Source organism: Rhamphochromis sp. 'chilingali' (genome assembly GCF_963969265.1).
Source record: "Rhamphochromis sp. 'chilingali' genome assembly, chromosome: 16".
In the NCBI taxonomy this organism is placed as follows: domain Eukaryota; kingdom Metazoa; phylum Chordata; class Actinopteri; order Cichliformes; family Cichlidae; genus Rhamphochromis; species Rhamphochromis sp. 'chilingali'.
The window spans coordinates 21,163,061-21,179,029 of NC_137943.1; the positions used below are offsets into that span (position 1 = coordinate 21,163,061).

At 41.4% G+C, this 15,969-nt stretch overlaps 1 protein-coding gene across 4 annotated transcripts in view; it reads left to right on the forward strand.

Annotated features, from left to right (window-relative positions):
* The window catches only part of mib1 (MIB E3 ubiquitin protein ligase 1), a 60,576-nt gene that overhangs the window by 10,199 nt on the left and 34,408 nt on the right, over positions 1–15,969 (forward strand). For all 4 annotated transcript variants that reach the window (XM_080906663.1, XM_080906664.1, XM_080906665.1 and 1 more), the window contains exons 4-12: positions 3,448–3,552; positions 4,592–4,658; positions 5,006–5,210; positions 6,464–6,647; positions 7,676–7,820; positions 7,953–8,086; positions 8,911–9,018; positions 9,161–9,358; positions 9,991–10,142. In XM_080906663.1, coding sequence (XP_080762789.1) covers positions 3,448–3,552; positions 4,592–4,658; positions 5,006–5,210; positions 6,464–6,647; positions 7,676–7,820; positions 7,953–8,086; positions 8,911–9,018; positions 9,161–9,358; positions 9,991–10,142 — 1,298 coding nt within the window. The remainder of the gene's footprint in view (positions 1–3,447; positions 3,553–4,591; positions 4,659–5,005; positions 5,211–6,463; positions 6,648–7,675; positions 7,821–7,952; positions 8,087–8,910; positions 9,019–9,160; positions 9,359–9,990; positions 10,143–15,969) is intronic.

Here is a 15,969-nt window from a genome sequence, read left to right on the forward strand (position 1 = left end):
AACAAGGTGACAATTGATTGTAAAGATTGAGCTGCATTTTCCATAAGAACTGACTTGAATCAAGATGAAACCAAGGCTCACTGCACCAGCATAAGGTGTGACAGCAGGTCTGAGGATTTTATCCTGGTGTGTAACAGCAGTCAGGGTACCGTTAGCTTACATATGGAGATCTGTGGAATCTGCCCGTCGCTGACCCACTGCCAAACCGGTCATACTGGATGATGTTGCAGGCCAGTGTAACATTTGCCTGGGTGTCTCCAGACTCTTTAATGTCGGTCACATGTGCTCGGTGTAAACCTGATCTCATCTGTAGCGAGAACTGGGTGCCTGTGGTGGACCTGTCAGTTCTGATGTTCTCTGGTGAATGCCAGTTCTGATGTTCTCTGGTGAATGCCAGTTGAGTTGCACAGCATGGGCCTGTGAGCACTAAGGTGTCCCAAGGATGCTGGAACACCTTCATATGTCCCGACGTTATGTGTTTGCGTCACTTGGTCAGAAACGTGCATGTGAATAACCTGCTGGAGATCATTTTGTAGCACTCTGGCAGTGCTTCTTCTGTTCCTCCTCACACAACCAAGCCAATACAGATTCTGTTGCTGGGTTCATGCCCTTCCAGAGCCTAGTCCAGTTCCCCCCATGTAATGGGGGTATTGTTACAGCACTTTTGGATGAGGTATCCTGGAAGAGCTGGACTACCTGTGCTGCAGGTGTTCTCTGATGCTACCTGATGTAACAAGGAAACAAAAAGCAAAGCTAAAGAAAAATAAGTGAGCAGGGTTAAGGAAAGAGTATTATATGTCTGCCATGTTTAAAACTCCATTCTCTACAATGTGATGACTGGGTGTTCCCTTAATGTTTTTTTGAGCAGTGCACATCTACATGTATCCCTTCAGCATTTTTCCAAATGTTTTTTATCAGAAGTCATGTTGGTGTTATCTCACATCGCAGGTTTTCTGCATGTTGTGCGGGCCTGTTGTGGTAACCACAGGGGGAGGAAGAGGCGTGGATGTGCACAATACGGCCATAATCAAGAGCAGACATAATTGTACAGTTGTCTTCACGAGTAGAAAATGAGAAACAGGATTTGTTTCTATACAAAAATCCAACTTTACCCTTCAATTTAGTTGTCAGGTCCTCCACACAGGACTGGTAATAACCTTGTGTGCGTCACTGAAACGCCTGTTTTCCTCCCCTTAGGTTCACGCTGCTGATTCCTGTTCATCTTTTCTGTGATTATAAACACTTTTTCTTTGCTGCAGGTTATTCTAGCCTTAAATATGTCATTAGAAAGTAATGCGATGTCTGATGAGGTTGAATTTGTTTAGCCCAGTCTATTTAGATTTATGCTCTTGCTGTGCTGTAAAGTGCGTGTATTTTGACTCTGGTCCAGTCCCCAGAGTATTCAATTTAAGAGTCCCTCTAGGCAATTTAAGACTTCATTTTGCTGTGTTATTTAATGGCATATCTCATTACAGTTTTATGATGCTGTAAGCAGTATGCTCTCCAGAAAACCACTATTACATGTCCTCCAGCTTAGCTATTCTGTTAGGTTAGCATGAATATTACCTCCTAAGGCCCATTAATCAATTAACACTGGAAGGGGGCTGAACATAATTTAATAGTTTGTTTTCTGTATTTACTTAAGGCACAGCCTTTAATTAAAGAAATAATTTATTCCTCCACAGCATCTCCTCGGCGATATGAAAGCTCTGAGCTGCTTCTGATGAGGAGAGAATTGTCTTGTAAAAATCCTTATTTCTTTCAAAGCAGAATGGATTTTGAAGTCCAATATTCATAGCTTATTGCTTTTTTATTTTTATTTTTTATGCCTGTAACGCATCATTTTAGTTAGCTTACAGCTAAAAGTCATGTTCTCATAACAAATGTATATGTATAGCATTATTGATGGTTTAATCCAGTGAATACTAAATCAAAAAAAGGATCTTTAAAGACGCTGTTGGGGTCTTTAGTGATAGTTTTATCATTACACTGGACCTACAAGCTAGTCAAGAATAGCCTGACTGATTTCCACTCACTCCCCTCTAATTATAAAACTTGGATCCACACACTGAGAAGTTTAGCGCAGCCAGCTACTTGGAGTTTATTAATATTTTAATAGTGCATCACCACAAGAACAAGAACAGCCTTCTCTCTGGGAACGAATGGCACTTGGCGTTATTATATTTATCATGTACAAATATATGTTTTTTGTTTTTTTTTATATCTCTGTGTAAACGAGGGTCTGGTAGTGGTGGGAGTGTCTTTGTAAGGCAGTTTCTTGTATGTTTCCAAAGTGTGTAAAAACAAGCAAGTGGGAACTTGGGACATGGTGTCAGATGACACTTTGTTACAACTGTGTAATGGTGCTTTAATATCAGTGTACTGATGCTCAGGGATTTATAGAGATTTAAAAATAAATAACTCCAATAAGAAAAGCAACAACACATGATACTTGATTTTTGTTTTTAGTTAAAACCTCACTCGTGTTTTTTATAAACGTGCTTTGTCTGCACTTTGGCTAAACGACGCCTATTTTTTCTTTCTTTTTAAACAAACACTATTTGTTTATTTGTTTTCATTAAAATACCCTTGGAGGTTGCACAGGTCTAAATAACTGTGGAAACAATAAAAGGTTTAGCATTGACTGTGAAAATGCAAATTCAGGAAGAACAAAATCATAATCTAATTGTGACCCAACACATCAACACCTAATTGGGTTTGTGCTTGATTAGTCCCACCCCTAATATTTCTTAGTGTTTAGGGAATAAGCTTTCCTTTAAAAACTCAGTAACTGGACAACTTGCAGAGAATGTGAAACAACGTAGTACTGTGCAAGAGTCTTGGGGAGATTCACATTACCCTTCAGTTGATACACTTTACTGAAGCCTCATCAGAAATGATCTCATTGGAAGGGTGGCTGTCAAGAAGCCATTCTTAAGTAGGGGAAACAGGAAGAAGAGGCTGAGGTATGCCAAATTAAACAAGAACTAGATTGCAAATCAGAGGGAACAGATCTCATGGAGTTATGAATCCAAATTTTAAGTCTTTGGTTCAAGTTGTCTACAGCCGTCTGTAAAACACGGTGGAGGCTCTGTCAAGGTTTGGGACTCTCTCTATCAACCCACTGTGCACTACCATCTGCAAAGCAACATATTGGCAATGGCTTCATTTTTCAGCAGCAAAAACATACTTGCTTAGAAAAACACTCAGAGGAACACTTTCAGTAATGGATGGGCCTCCTCAGAGCCTGGACCTCCATATTATTAGAGCAGTGTGGGCTCATCTTGACAAAGAACTGAGCAAAAGGGAGCCAAAACCCAGAGAAGAGCTTTGGTGTTTTACAAACCTTTGCTGTATATTCCTTGTATGTTTGCTGTTTTATTTTCATGTAATTCAGATTAAATGTGTCCTCTGCTGTTTCTCATCTTCTCCCTCCTCTCTCTACAGGTAACAGAGATCCAGGACTGGAGTGCGGCCAGCCCTCACAGCGCTGCCTACGTACTGTGGGACAACGGGGCCAAGAACCTGTACAGAGTTGGCTTTGAGGGAATGGTGAGCAAACTTCTAGTATGAACCTCATGCTCACTAACTCCCTCACACAGACGGATTCACACAAAAGATCAGCTGTCAGTTGGCTTTTGTATCTAACCGTGGAGCTGAGGCTCTTTCTTTTACTGCCAGGCCTTTGTGAGAGACACGCAGCCAGCGTGAGTACGGCACTATTGTCCAGGCAGCTGGAAGGGGGAGGTATCTGCATGATAAAGGCAATCTGTTCCTTCTGCTTTATAAGGGGACACGGTGAACATGGCGGTCAACTTTAGAAAGGGGGGACATTCTCCTGGGGATGTCATGGGCTCAGCTACACACGCGTTCCAGATGAAAAGCGTGTCCTTCATTGGTGCAGACTGCCTCTTCCTTTTTATGAAAGCGGCCAATCGGGTTTCTCAGTTGCATAACAGATTTGTCCTTTGTTATTCTAATAGATTGAAAGGAAGGTAGGTGGCATCTGCCTTTGGATTAAGTAAATCATGGATTAGACCCCCGTATTGACGGTTTTATTTCGGCTTTATTTTATGAAGATCGGATAAATCCTTCAAAGGAATAAAAAAGAATTGCAGCTTACTGTATTTTCCAAACGCAGCGTGAGAGGCCAAAGCGTTTCCTCTGTTGCGATGCCTGCTTCATGTGCACAGTACTATAAGATCAAACACATCCCGCTGGATATGCAGTCTAAGAGACAGTTATTAATTTACTGAGACGTGTTGCAGTCATGACTTTGGCGATCCATCAGTTCAGAGGAGCGTTTGCACTGTCTTATGATGATCTCTGCCCTCTAACTCTGCTACAGTGGATGCACATCTGAGTCATCACAAATGATATGATGCTTTCTCCGTGTAGCAGTATAGTGTTTCAGTTTCCTGCCATATACCATGTTGCTTAGGGCACTGATATTGTGGGTATTGTAGGCAACTGATGTGCCTCTGCAACTGAAGTGCATAAATTCTCAGTGTCATTATCCATCACTATTCCCCTCTAATGGAATTACCTTGGTTAATTATGTAACCCGTTCCATCTTTTTTTCCCCTTTTAGTCGGACCTCAAATGTGTCCAGGATGCCAAAGGAGGGACATTTTACAGAGACCACTGTCCGGTTTTAGGTAAGCAAGCCGGTGATATGTGTCTGCGTCGTTATTGCACCAATTTGTTCACCTAGCGTGCTGGTGCAGTGAATTCAAGGACATTCGAGGAGTTTTTCTTGTAGTAAAGTCTGTGTGGCCACTAGATGTCAGCACTACATAGTCACATGGCTCCAAGACCAGGTATAGACTCAGGTCATGCAGTTACAGTGTTCAGGTACTCGTGGAATAAATTGTCTTTCTGGGTTTAAAACTGCAACAAATTTTGATGTGTAGTATATACAATCACTCTGCAGTGCTGCCTCTCTTCAGGGCAACTCGTGCAAATCACATTTTTAATAAATCTAACGTTACCTTAATCGTCTCAGGTGAACAGAATGGCAACAGAAATCCTGGTGGCCTTCAGATTGGGGACCTGGTAAACATTGATCTGGATCTCGAGATTGTACAGTCCCTCCAGCATGGACACGGAGGGTGGACTGACGGCATGTTTGAGACGCTCACGACCACCGGCACAGTGTGCGGCATCGATGAGGATCACGACATTGTGGTTCAGTACCCCAGCGGGAACAGGTGCAGCGCTTGACATGGAGGCTCGGAATAATTGATTTACTTATTTTTTAGTATTTGACTACTAAAAAACATATTTCTTAGTTTTAGATAACCCCTTCCACTTAAGGTCGTTCAGAAGCAGCAAAACACTTCTCAGCACATCTTCACCGTAGGATGTAATTATGCTTTTTAACACTCGAGAGAAGAGACTCTCAATAAATTAGCAGTCAATTTCTAGTGAAATGCATAATTAAAGTGGATTTTCTGTGAATGTAAAAGCACTTTGTCGCTTCTAGTGTTTATTAAATGTTCTCAACATGCTCTTTGATAGTGATCATAGATATACCTCGATCAAGTTCTTTTGGGAGTCGTTTAATATTGGGCATGTGGACCAGTAATGTAAAAGCGGTCTAAATTTAGCCCACTTTATTTTTATTACGTTGATGAGCTTAAATTATTCAAATGCTGTGAAGATAATTACTGGGGAGAAGACCTTTCAGACTTCTGCTCTGTTGGAGGTATAGATGCGCTTTCTCTGCTTTTTTTTTTTTTTTTTTTTGCAGTTTAATTACACAGTGAGGCTTATATCACTCTGTAACACGTTTGCCTAACACACGAACAAGAGGAGCAGACCCTCAGAGGGGTTGCATCAGGAAGGGCATCCGGTGTAAAATGTGGGCTAAATTCAATATGCAGATACATCCACTGTGACTATCCCTTGTGGGTAAGGGAGTAGCTGAAAGAAGCTTGTTACAGAGTGATACTTCCTTGCTTCACATACCATCTTTGAATGAGTCCTGACTGATTTTAAAAAAGCAAATTCAATAACAGCAATTTTTTTTTTTACTATAGTTTTTTTTGCATTCATTAATATTGCCTAGAATTATGTTGTTGAAATAAATCCAAATTAAATAATGTTGTAAATTAAAGGATGTTTAAAATGAAAAGTTCCTAGCTAGACAATTCATGCACCATTTTTGTTTCACCAAAGCAAAAAAAAGAAAAAAGTTTGCCCCCTTTTTTTTTTTTTTTTGCAAGCTTTGTGTCAGAAATCAAACATCAGTGAAGCCTGAACACTTTATGCTCTCACATTCACGTCTGGGGAGAAATGCTTGCATTAATTCAGAAGAAATGCTCCCATTTTGCCCATTTATTGGTGCCTTATTATTTATTGCTCCAGCGTAGCTTGCTCAAATTCTATACCTCACATCAGCTATCACAGTTTAGGGGAGCTAGTCGGTGTTGCTTGAATGCATCGCTCTCTCTGTCCTCAGATGGACGTTCAACCCAGCAGTGCTGACAAAGGCTAACGTAGTGCGCAGTGGCGAAGTCGCAGCTGGTGCAGAGGGAGGCACTTCCCAGTTCCATGTGGGAGACCTGGTCCAGATCTGCTACGACATTGACCGCATCAAGTTACTACAAAGAGGCCATGGAGAATGGGCTGAGGCGATGCTGCCTGTAAGAGTTTAATAGATTTTCACACTGATTTGTGCAGAGTTGACCGCACTCACAGTCACGTTGAGGCTGTTACATTAATAGAAACAGGAAATAAATGTGGACATGTTTAAATAAATTTTTTATGGTTAAGGATTTGCTGGGGAAAAAAAAATTAAATTTATTTAATAAATGTGTATAGATAAATACAATTTTTCTACAAAGAGGGACATGTAATGAAATTATTCATTGTAGCTACATTTGTCTTAGTTACTACAAGACTTTACACGCAGCATTGTGTAAAATCTATGGATGCTTTGCTGCCAGTTCTTTTAAAAAATCTTCTCTCAGTCTTAACATGACTTTATTCTTCCCGTATTATGAAGTTTATTCATCGCTGCCCAGCATGCCGTGGGTTATGTAACGCCAGTCTACTCCAATATGCCACTTGTTCCTGCCAAACTGGCCCCCCTCAGCAGCTAATGAGCCTTAAAACTCTGAGATGGGTTGTAGCTTTGATCACTAACCATGGCTGTTTGCCGCCTGCTGCCGCTTCTGCTGCAGCAGTCCCCGTTATTGATGACATCCTCCAGGACAGCCCCAGACCCGGCTCAACACACTCAAAGTGCCTCTTTCCCTTATAGCCGGGATCGAGATGATATAATTCAAAATTGGAATGCGTTATACTCTGTCCTCTCCAAATTGCCTGTATAGATGAAAAATGGTCTAGCAAGTAGAAGGGTCTTTCTTTTATATCCATCTTCTTTCTTGTGCAAGTGAGTACACTCTGAATAATAAGAACATTGCTCAAACATCTCTCATACCTTGTTTTTTTTCTGTCAGTGTTTTATTTTATAATAAACTGCTCTGTGTAGGATGCTGGCTTTTTGAGCTGCTGTACTTTCCACATTATCCTTTCCCTCGCAGCTCTACTTTCCTCACTGCAGTCCCTCTTCATCTGTCCTCTGCCACTTACAGACTGTGTTACACAGGACGTAGCCCAAAGACAATAAGCCTTCATATACTAATGAGTTTGTCACATTTCTAAACAGACCCTGGGCAAGGTAGGCCGTGTGCAGCAGATCTACTCTGACAGTGACCTTAAGGTCGAGGTTTGTGGGACATCTTGGACGTACAACCCTGCTGCCGTCACCAAGATCGCCCCTTCCGGCTCCGCTGTCAGCAACGCCTCTGGAGGTATGTGCGAACATGCACCGCTAACTCAGAGAGAGCATCATTTTTAGTTTTTTGTCCTCATTGCTTCATTGCTCTCTGTTATCTGGCACCTACATGCTATCAATCTCTGATGTTTTCCGCTCGCTTGTCCAGAACGCCTGTCTCAGTTATTGAAGAAACTATTTGAGACACAAGAGTCTGGGGACATCAATGAGGAGCTGGTCAAGGCAGCAGCCAATGGAGACTTGGCCAAAGTGGAGGACATTCTTAAGAGACCTGATGTGGATGTGAGTGCTCCAGCATTTTGATGTTTTGATATAAGGAACTGTTGAAGTTCTAGATGACTTTTTGATGAATGATTCTACCATTAAACCTATGCAGAAGATATAGGTACATTTATAATTGGAGCTGGAATACCCCTGGCTGTGCTCGGCTCTTCTCTCAGTATATTGAGGAGGCTATATTGAGGAGAGTCTCCCAGGAAACCTCTCAAAGATCCTCCCACCCCTGCACCTCTCTCAATCTGAAAGGCATTAAGGCTGGGCCCAAAGGAGGCACCAATGAGCACTGGTGTGCACTGCAGCACAGAGCCTGATTCACTCTCAGAATCAAGTGGAGATCTACAAACCCCACACGGTTGTAGATTTTGTTCTTACTCAGGCAGCAGGACAGAAATCTGTGCCTTCTATAGGTCTAGAAAAAAGATTACGTCAGTCTGCCATGCCGTCTTCACTTTAGAGAAAGGGAGACTGAATGAGTGTGTGTGTGTGTGTGTCATTGGTGAGTGCTGGCCAGATGCCCCGTTGCCTTTCAGTGGAATTATTTGCTTAAAGCTGAGCACACTGAGGCTGGCCAAGTGATTTGGCTGCCAGGACAAGAGACGTCTCGAGACTCCCAAAGGAGTTCACATTAATATTTATGCTCTGAGTTTTTGCAGTGCTGCAGTTGGTGATGAAACTTGCTCACACAACTGTGGATGCACATGTACAACATCCAAATATTTAAAACACACCCTCACCAGTCTCATCACCATGTGTTTGGCAGCTCTAAACATTAAACAGCACGCTGACACGCGGCCGTATTCTGAGTGACTCTTGATGTGTTTTTCCAGGTGAACGGGCAGTGTGCTGGACACACCGCTATGCAGGCAGCCAGTCAGAACGGTCACGTGGATGTCCTAAAGCTGCTTCTTAAACACAATGTGGACCTGGAGGCTGAGGTTTGTCTAATTAGAAAAAATGACCTGTCTCTGATGTGTGCTTCTTCTTATCACGAACGCATCTCAGCTTTCTTTTATATTGCATTTCGCACCAGATTTCACACAATACTGAGTCATTATTTGGATGTGTCACTGTTCCCAGGATAAAGATGGAGACCGAGCAGTGCACCACGCAGCTTTTGGTGATGAAGGCTCTGTCATTGAAGTGCTGCACAGGGGCGGTGCAGACCTGAATGCCAGGAACAAACGAAGGCAGACTCCATTACACATAGCTGTCAACAAGGGCCATCTACAGGTGGTTAAAACCCTTTTGGACTTCGGCTGCCACCCTAGCCTTCAGGTATGTATCGCTTGACTTATTTACCTTTAAGAAAATACTTCATGGCATAGCTTAGTTGCTTACTTCCCCCGATTTTGTCATTGTACATGTATAACTGAACTGTGGGTGCTGCTGTGAAAGATATATAAAAAGATATATAAATGACAAAACAAGAGGATAAAAAGCAAACACTGTGTCAAAGCATACAATAAAAAAACACACAATAAGGGAGCAAAGGTATAAATATTAAGTTACAAAGTGGCTTGAGTGTTGTGCGAAAGACTTCAGTAAAGGCGCAGGACGTCCTACAGAAATTTCCACATTGTATACAACAAAACAGCAACAGTGTGGCGTTCACAGATGGCACGCAGAGCTTTCTACCTGTCAAAAAGGGAGTTTTTCCTTCCCGCTGTTGCCAAGTGCTTGATAGGAGTTGTCTGATTGCTGGTGCTTTTTCTGTATTATTTTAGGGTATTTACTTACCATAAAAAGTGCCTTGAAGCGACTATTGTTGTGATGTGGTGCAATATAAATAAATTTGAATAGAATAAGCTGCTTTTGAAGTACATTGTAACACTTGAGGGGTCATTGTAGACCTGACTTGTAATTACGTTATTTAAACAGCAGTCCTTAACATAAGGTTTCCCCTTCAGGATTCAGAGGGTGACACACCTCTTCACGATGCCATTAGTAAGAAGAGAGATGATATGCTGTCAGTGCTGCTGGAGGCGGGTGCTGACGTCACCATCACCAACAACAACGGGTTCAATGCTTTGCATCACGCCGCCCTGAGAGGAAACCCCAGGTGTGTGACATGTTCGGTTTGGCGACTGTGACGAATGAAGGCTTGTTTCAGTGGAATCTGCCGATGCAGATCTCAGTTAATAACGGTTTCATATGCTCAGTGGAACCAAAATTAGAGACATGTGCATAACTTATGTCCACACACTAAATTAACCACATTTGATTGATTCATTTGTTGATTCTCAAATTCCAGAGATTAACAGGAAAGTCCCACAGAGAATTGCCTCAGTGAGAACTTTATGAATATGAATAAAGTGATTAAACGCCATATTGAACCCACACTGTGCGATACACCAAATATCTTGAAGTGTCTGTGTGGTGTACAAATCACATTTTAGTTGGTCTCCCTGCCCCAGAAATAGTGATGAGATGGTCTCAGTATATGAGTTGTTTTTTTGTTTATTTATCCTGGTGATTTAACCGTCTTGTTTCTGGCCTGGCCATTTAATAAACAAAAATGTCTGTGAATTTGTTATATGTAGGAAAAACCCTGGATATATTATTCACACTTTCCTGCATGAGATTAAATTTGATGTGTCATCAAACAGGAAGAGAGGATTAATTTCAATCTAATGAACCCACACAATGCACAGAATTATTTAAAACTACAACAAGTAGGGTTTATATTTTGCTTGTTAGCAGCTAGAAGACAGAGAGCCAGGCAGAATCATTCATTATCCTCCTCTTGATGAAGGATTTGGGCTCACCACCCTACAGGAATATAGTTGTACTTAGTATAGGTCCAATAACTGTTACACTTTAACTGAGTCCTTCTGTTGTCTAGATGAGGACAGTCATGGGTTAATTTAATGTGGTACTGCAGTATCTCAAAGGCAATTACCAATTTCATGCTGAAATTTGCTTCCACTGAATCCGCTGCTTTTTTTTGTTTAAGTTGAAAACACTTTAAAAGAAATTAAAAGAAAAGTTATCCTCCTGTAAGCTCTACTTTGGTATCTCAGTTATATTGACTATTTAATTTAAAGAACTGTAGGCGTATCTATCTTTCAAAAGGATGCTGTGGTCTCCTGTGTTGACTGTTATATTGGTACAGCTAAAAACCTGGAGCGTTTGTGTTTGTTTGCACACTGTTTTGCTATTCCACGATTGTGTGTGTCGTGTGTGGAGTGGCTTGCAGTGCAGCGGCAGCACTTCGTTTTGTCCTTGTCGGTGCTGTTCCCGGCCAGCAGGTTGCTTTTCCAGTCTTTATCTGTTTTATTCTGCTCTCTAAGCCATGAGCATATTAAAGATGGCTCTGAGCAATGACTGTCTGTATCAGGTTTATCATCCACCTCTTAAGGTGATGGAAATTGATGTTTCATCGCCACGGTAAAGGGAGTGGAGCAGTTTCTAGAAAAGTTAACATCTGCTTTCCGCTGTGAGTGCTTCAGGTGTGTGTTTCCGCATGAGCGTGGTTATCCCAGGCTAAATGTCATTCCCCTTCGTTGGCATTTATTCCTTTGGCACTAGGACAAATGGAATTAAGGTCACAGGGCTGTGGAACACCTGTCAAAGGTCACAGGCCTGGTCCAGCCCCTCCACATCTGGTACCCTGTAGGTCAGATTATCTAAAGCCAGTGCCTGTTTCTAACATTGATTAATTTCAGATTGAAAAAACCTCCTAAAAATCACTTTATTAATACAGAAAACTGCATTTATCAAGGCTAAAATCTGTCCTTGTTCAAATATATATATATATATATATATATATATATATCTATATATATATATATATATATATATATATATATATATATATATATATATATATATATATATATATATATATATATATATATATATATATATCAATCAAAAGCAAATTGCAGATCCAGTTTTATAAAATATATTATATTAATATTATAATATATAAATTATAAGTTAAATGAAATATGAAGCCAGTGTTCATACACGGCATGCTCTGGAAAAACAAAAACAGGTGCAGAAATATGTTAAATGAAGTCTGCAGTGTTTCATTTATTTTCTGTTATTGAAATGATACATAACCAGCCTGCCTGCTTCTCTTCAGCAGGTAATTCCAGAGTTGATGATCCCTGAAATTCTGTAATTAAACATGATTACATAGATTCAGGGCTGTCTTTGTTGAATCTATTTCAGAATTGATTGAATAAATTGCAGAAAGAAGTGAAAATGACAGACAGGAAACTGAAAAACTGGCCATATGTTTGCAGTCCGAGTCTGTCTGTGTTATCCGAGAGGGTGAGGGCGGAAAAAATATTGCAAGGCCACCGTTATCTTTTATTGCACAACCTTTAAACTTTAATGAACAACAGTAAACATGCTCAAGGAATAAATGGCACCGTTAAAAAAAAAAAAAGATATTTGCATTTTAAATAGAATAGTCTGTCGGGTTTGAGAGTATATGTTAGAGAGCTGACCTGCTGAAAGATTCATTTGAGTACGGTGGTTTCTATATCAAAGGCCCTGTTGTGCTTTCTTTGCTTGTCTCAGTCCACACTCTGTCCCCATGCCGTCAGAAAGACAAAGATATATGTCACCTTCTGCAGTCTGCCCATTTACTTTTATTTCACACTCGGGCTCCTGCAATATCGTGGAGGCGGTCTACAAGTCCTAAAGCCCTCGGAAATGTCTCCCTAGGCTGAAGTGGGAGCACCTTGTCTGGCGTGTTTTTAGTGGAGAGGCAGTTGTTTTGACTGAGTGCTTAAAGAAATTCCTGACATACTTCTGCAAAAGGGGGAAAAAAATGTAAAAGCCTTGATGGCTGTAGATGAGAGTTGCTTGAAACTGGAAGCCAATCAGAGAGCAGTGAGATGGAGGATATCAAACAAAACCCGTCAGGTTAATAAGTCCGATGACCTGCTTGTGTTTGAGCACAGACTCTTTTGGCATTCGTGGCTCAAACAAGTGTAAAATATAATTTTCTTGTTGCCGTGTAATTCCACGACAGTGCGAAAAACAATTTAAAAATGAGCTTCCTCTCTTCTGTTACGCTAAGTGATGTATGTTCTAAACATCAAATGCTGGCTTTTGGGTTCAAGTAGAGACTGCGTCAGAGTCCCTGGTGTGTTTGTAATGTGTTATGTGCGTGGGTGGGTCTTCCAGCAGTGGAAACAAGATTGAGGAAGACACATAGGAAGAACCCTGTGGGTGACAGATGAATCTTTCAACTTGGAGTCCCAAACACTGAGACAAATCAACTCTACCAACAGGCGAGCAGCAGGAACTGGGGAGTTGTACTATATTTTACCTTGTTCATTACTCACACATAGACACGGCTGCAGCATGTTAAGGCATTTCCTCATAAATTAAAGCTAGTTGTTAAGTTTTACAATTGCTAGTAAATTGAAAGTGCTGGTATAACCAGCAGTAACATGTCCGGGAAGGATTTTCTTGTGTGTTCTCCCTGTGTGTTTACCACAGCTCTAGCCTGCAAGGGGAGCCTGGCTCATCTCTGTGTCTTTCCCCCGGGCTGCTCGAAGCTAGTAGCTGCTACAATACTGTAAACAATACGATTAATAGCCCATGACTCATAAACGGGCTCTAAACAAGCCCTGCAGCGGCCGTCCGTACCCTTTTACGTGTCACCTCCTTGTAATATTTGCCCTCCTCCCTCTCCCCTTATAGTTCTCAGCTTTCTTTTAATACGGCAACATACAGGCAAAACCCCGTATGGTAATTGGCTCACCTGAGGAGATGGAGGGTTGTGCAGGAGATCACACTGTGCTCTGAAATGCAGACATTTATTCCCTTTGTAATGTCGGCACTAATAGGCACCACCATAATGGTAGTATTGTAATAGGGATCCCACTTAGAAAGGAGTGGAGACATGGGTCAAATGTTTGCATTAAAACGTTTGCATGTTCAGATTTTCTTTATCGCTGACATCGATGAAACAGGAGGTTTGTTCACTCTTGCTTCTTTCAGCCTAATCGAGTTGGACTGCTTTGATTGAGAAAACTAGTGCGTGTTATGGTGCACAAATGCATTTCATGGTCATTAGTCCAATGAAAAAGAATTTATAACCAAGTTTGTTAAATCAAATTGAGATTTAATCAATGTCTGTATGCTATACCCACATCCTCTTAATTGCTTTAAATAATTAGACAAATTACATCTTTTAGATCAGTTGTGGAAAAAAATGATTTAGCACTGATTTTTATATTTATGTTTTATGTTTTCTCTCTCTCTTTTTTTTTCTTTCTTTTTTTTAAAAAGGGCATCCAAGGCATTTCTTACATGCACTGCAGTCCTGGACTTTTCTAGGACTTTCCCGCCGATAGAGACGTGTGTTTGAATGCAAAGATCTGAGGCACAAGGGGATTAATCAGTTGGGTCCAGTTAGGTCCATTAACATGCTAGGTCCAGAGAATAGCGCAAATACCTATTCACTCAGGTGAATTCACAGCTAGCGAGGGGTTGTCCCGTGTCCTCAAGCTCAACGCGAGGCACCATCCTCACCTAAACAAAACACACTAAATTTCCAGAAGAAAGAACGAATGCTCACTGGAACGATCTCTTGCTGTGTGGTACATGTGAAAAACGATAACTTCTGACAATGTCCTGACCAGATGCCCTTGACATTTTCTGGAGTTCATGTGTGCGGGCAGGAGACGTCCTGTGACAGGGAGTTAGGTTTGCGCTTCCTGCTTGTTCTGCACCCACAGCGAGTGAATGTGGGAGCCTGTAGCTGTTTGCTCCTGTGATTTGTGCGTGAAGCTTCTGTCCCCGAAGCATCTGGCTCTCATCTACCCCAGCTAGTCTAACATCACTAACATCAGGCTTAATGAAAAGGAGTCCAAAGAGTCTCAGTGTGCTTGTGTGTAATGTACATTGTCTAAACGGCTATATTTTGCTCCTTCTTGGGTTTCTTGCAGTCTTGCTGTTGTATTTCTTATTCACAATCTCTTTTGCAGTTCCATTGTACCCCCCTACCTCCCTTTTACCTGCTCCCACCCACAGTGTAATTGACTGTTAGCATCTAGTGACAGTGAGTTTAGAAAGTGTCTTAGCAAGACAGCCGTACATTCTCACACAGACATGTGAGTGGTGTATTTCTGAAATACTGCACACCGCACTTCTGTCCCCCTGCTATTTTTGAAACAGCCATTGATAGTCTGGTGAGATTATAAATCCCTGTAGAGGCAGAGAGAGGGGAAACACAGATTCAGGAAAGGGGACCATACAAGAGTTTTGAAGCTGCGATTGGATTCTTTATTAGTCAAATGAGACAAGTTTAGCACAGTCACTGAACACTCCAGATGTTGCTGGTGGAGAGAAAGCCATAAGCCATCATCATCAAAAAGTATCCTGCTGTTATTCCAGTGATTGTTTTGAATGCGTCACAGCAAAAGGAGCTCCGGTAGTCATCAAAGCATAGCTACAGCTGGTTGAAGGGGACCAAATCCATTCAAGAGGTGATTTGGTTCCATTTTACCAGCTTTAGCAAAGCATTGTGGAGTCACTGTGTCAGAGACAAAACGCTTGAACTGTTGAAAATACAGCAATCTTTTTTTATCCAAAAAAGGAAGGAAGGAAACACATGAAGACATTTTTAAAAAAAATGGACACGTGGCTCATCACGGCATGCAAACCTACTTGCCGGGTTTCTTTTTCCTATTTTTTCCCTTTGCCTCTTCACATTCATCCACTTCTGTGTGACACACAGGTACATTTAGCACCCTCCACCCCATTTACCAGCACACCAATAACACACAGGTACAGTTGATTAAGCTTACCCAACTTTCTCCTTTGCTGCCTCCCAGGCAGTCTATTTATCCTCCTCACTATCTTTTTAAGTTTTATGTTTGCCCCCCTCTCAGAGAGTGAGAAAAATTGTTCCCTGAGAA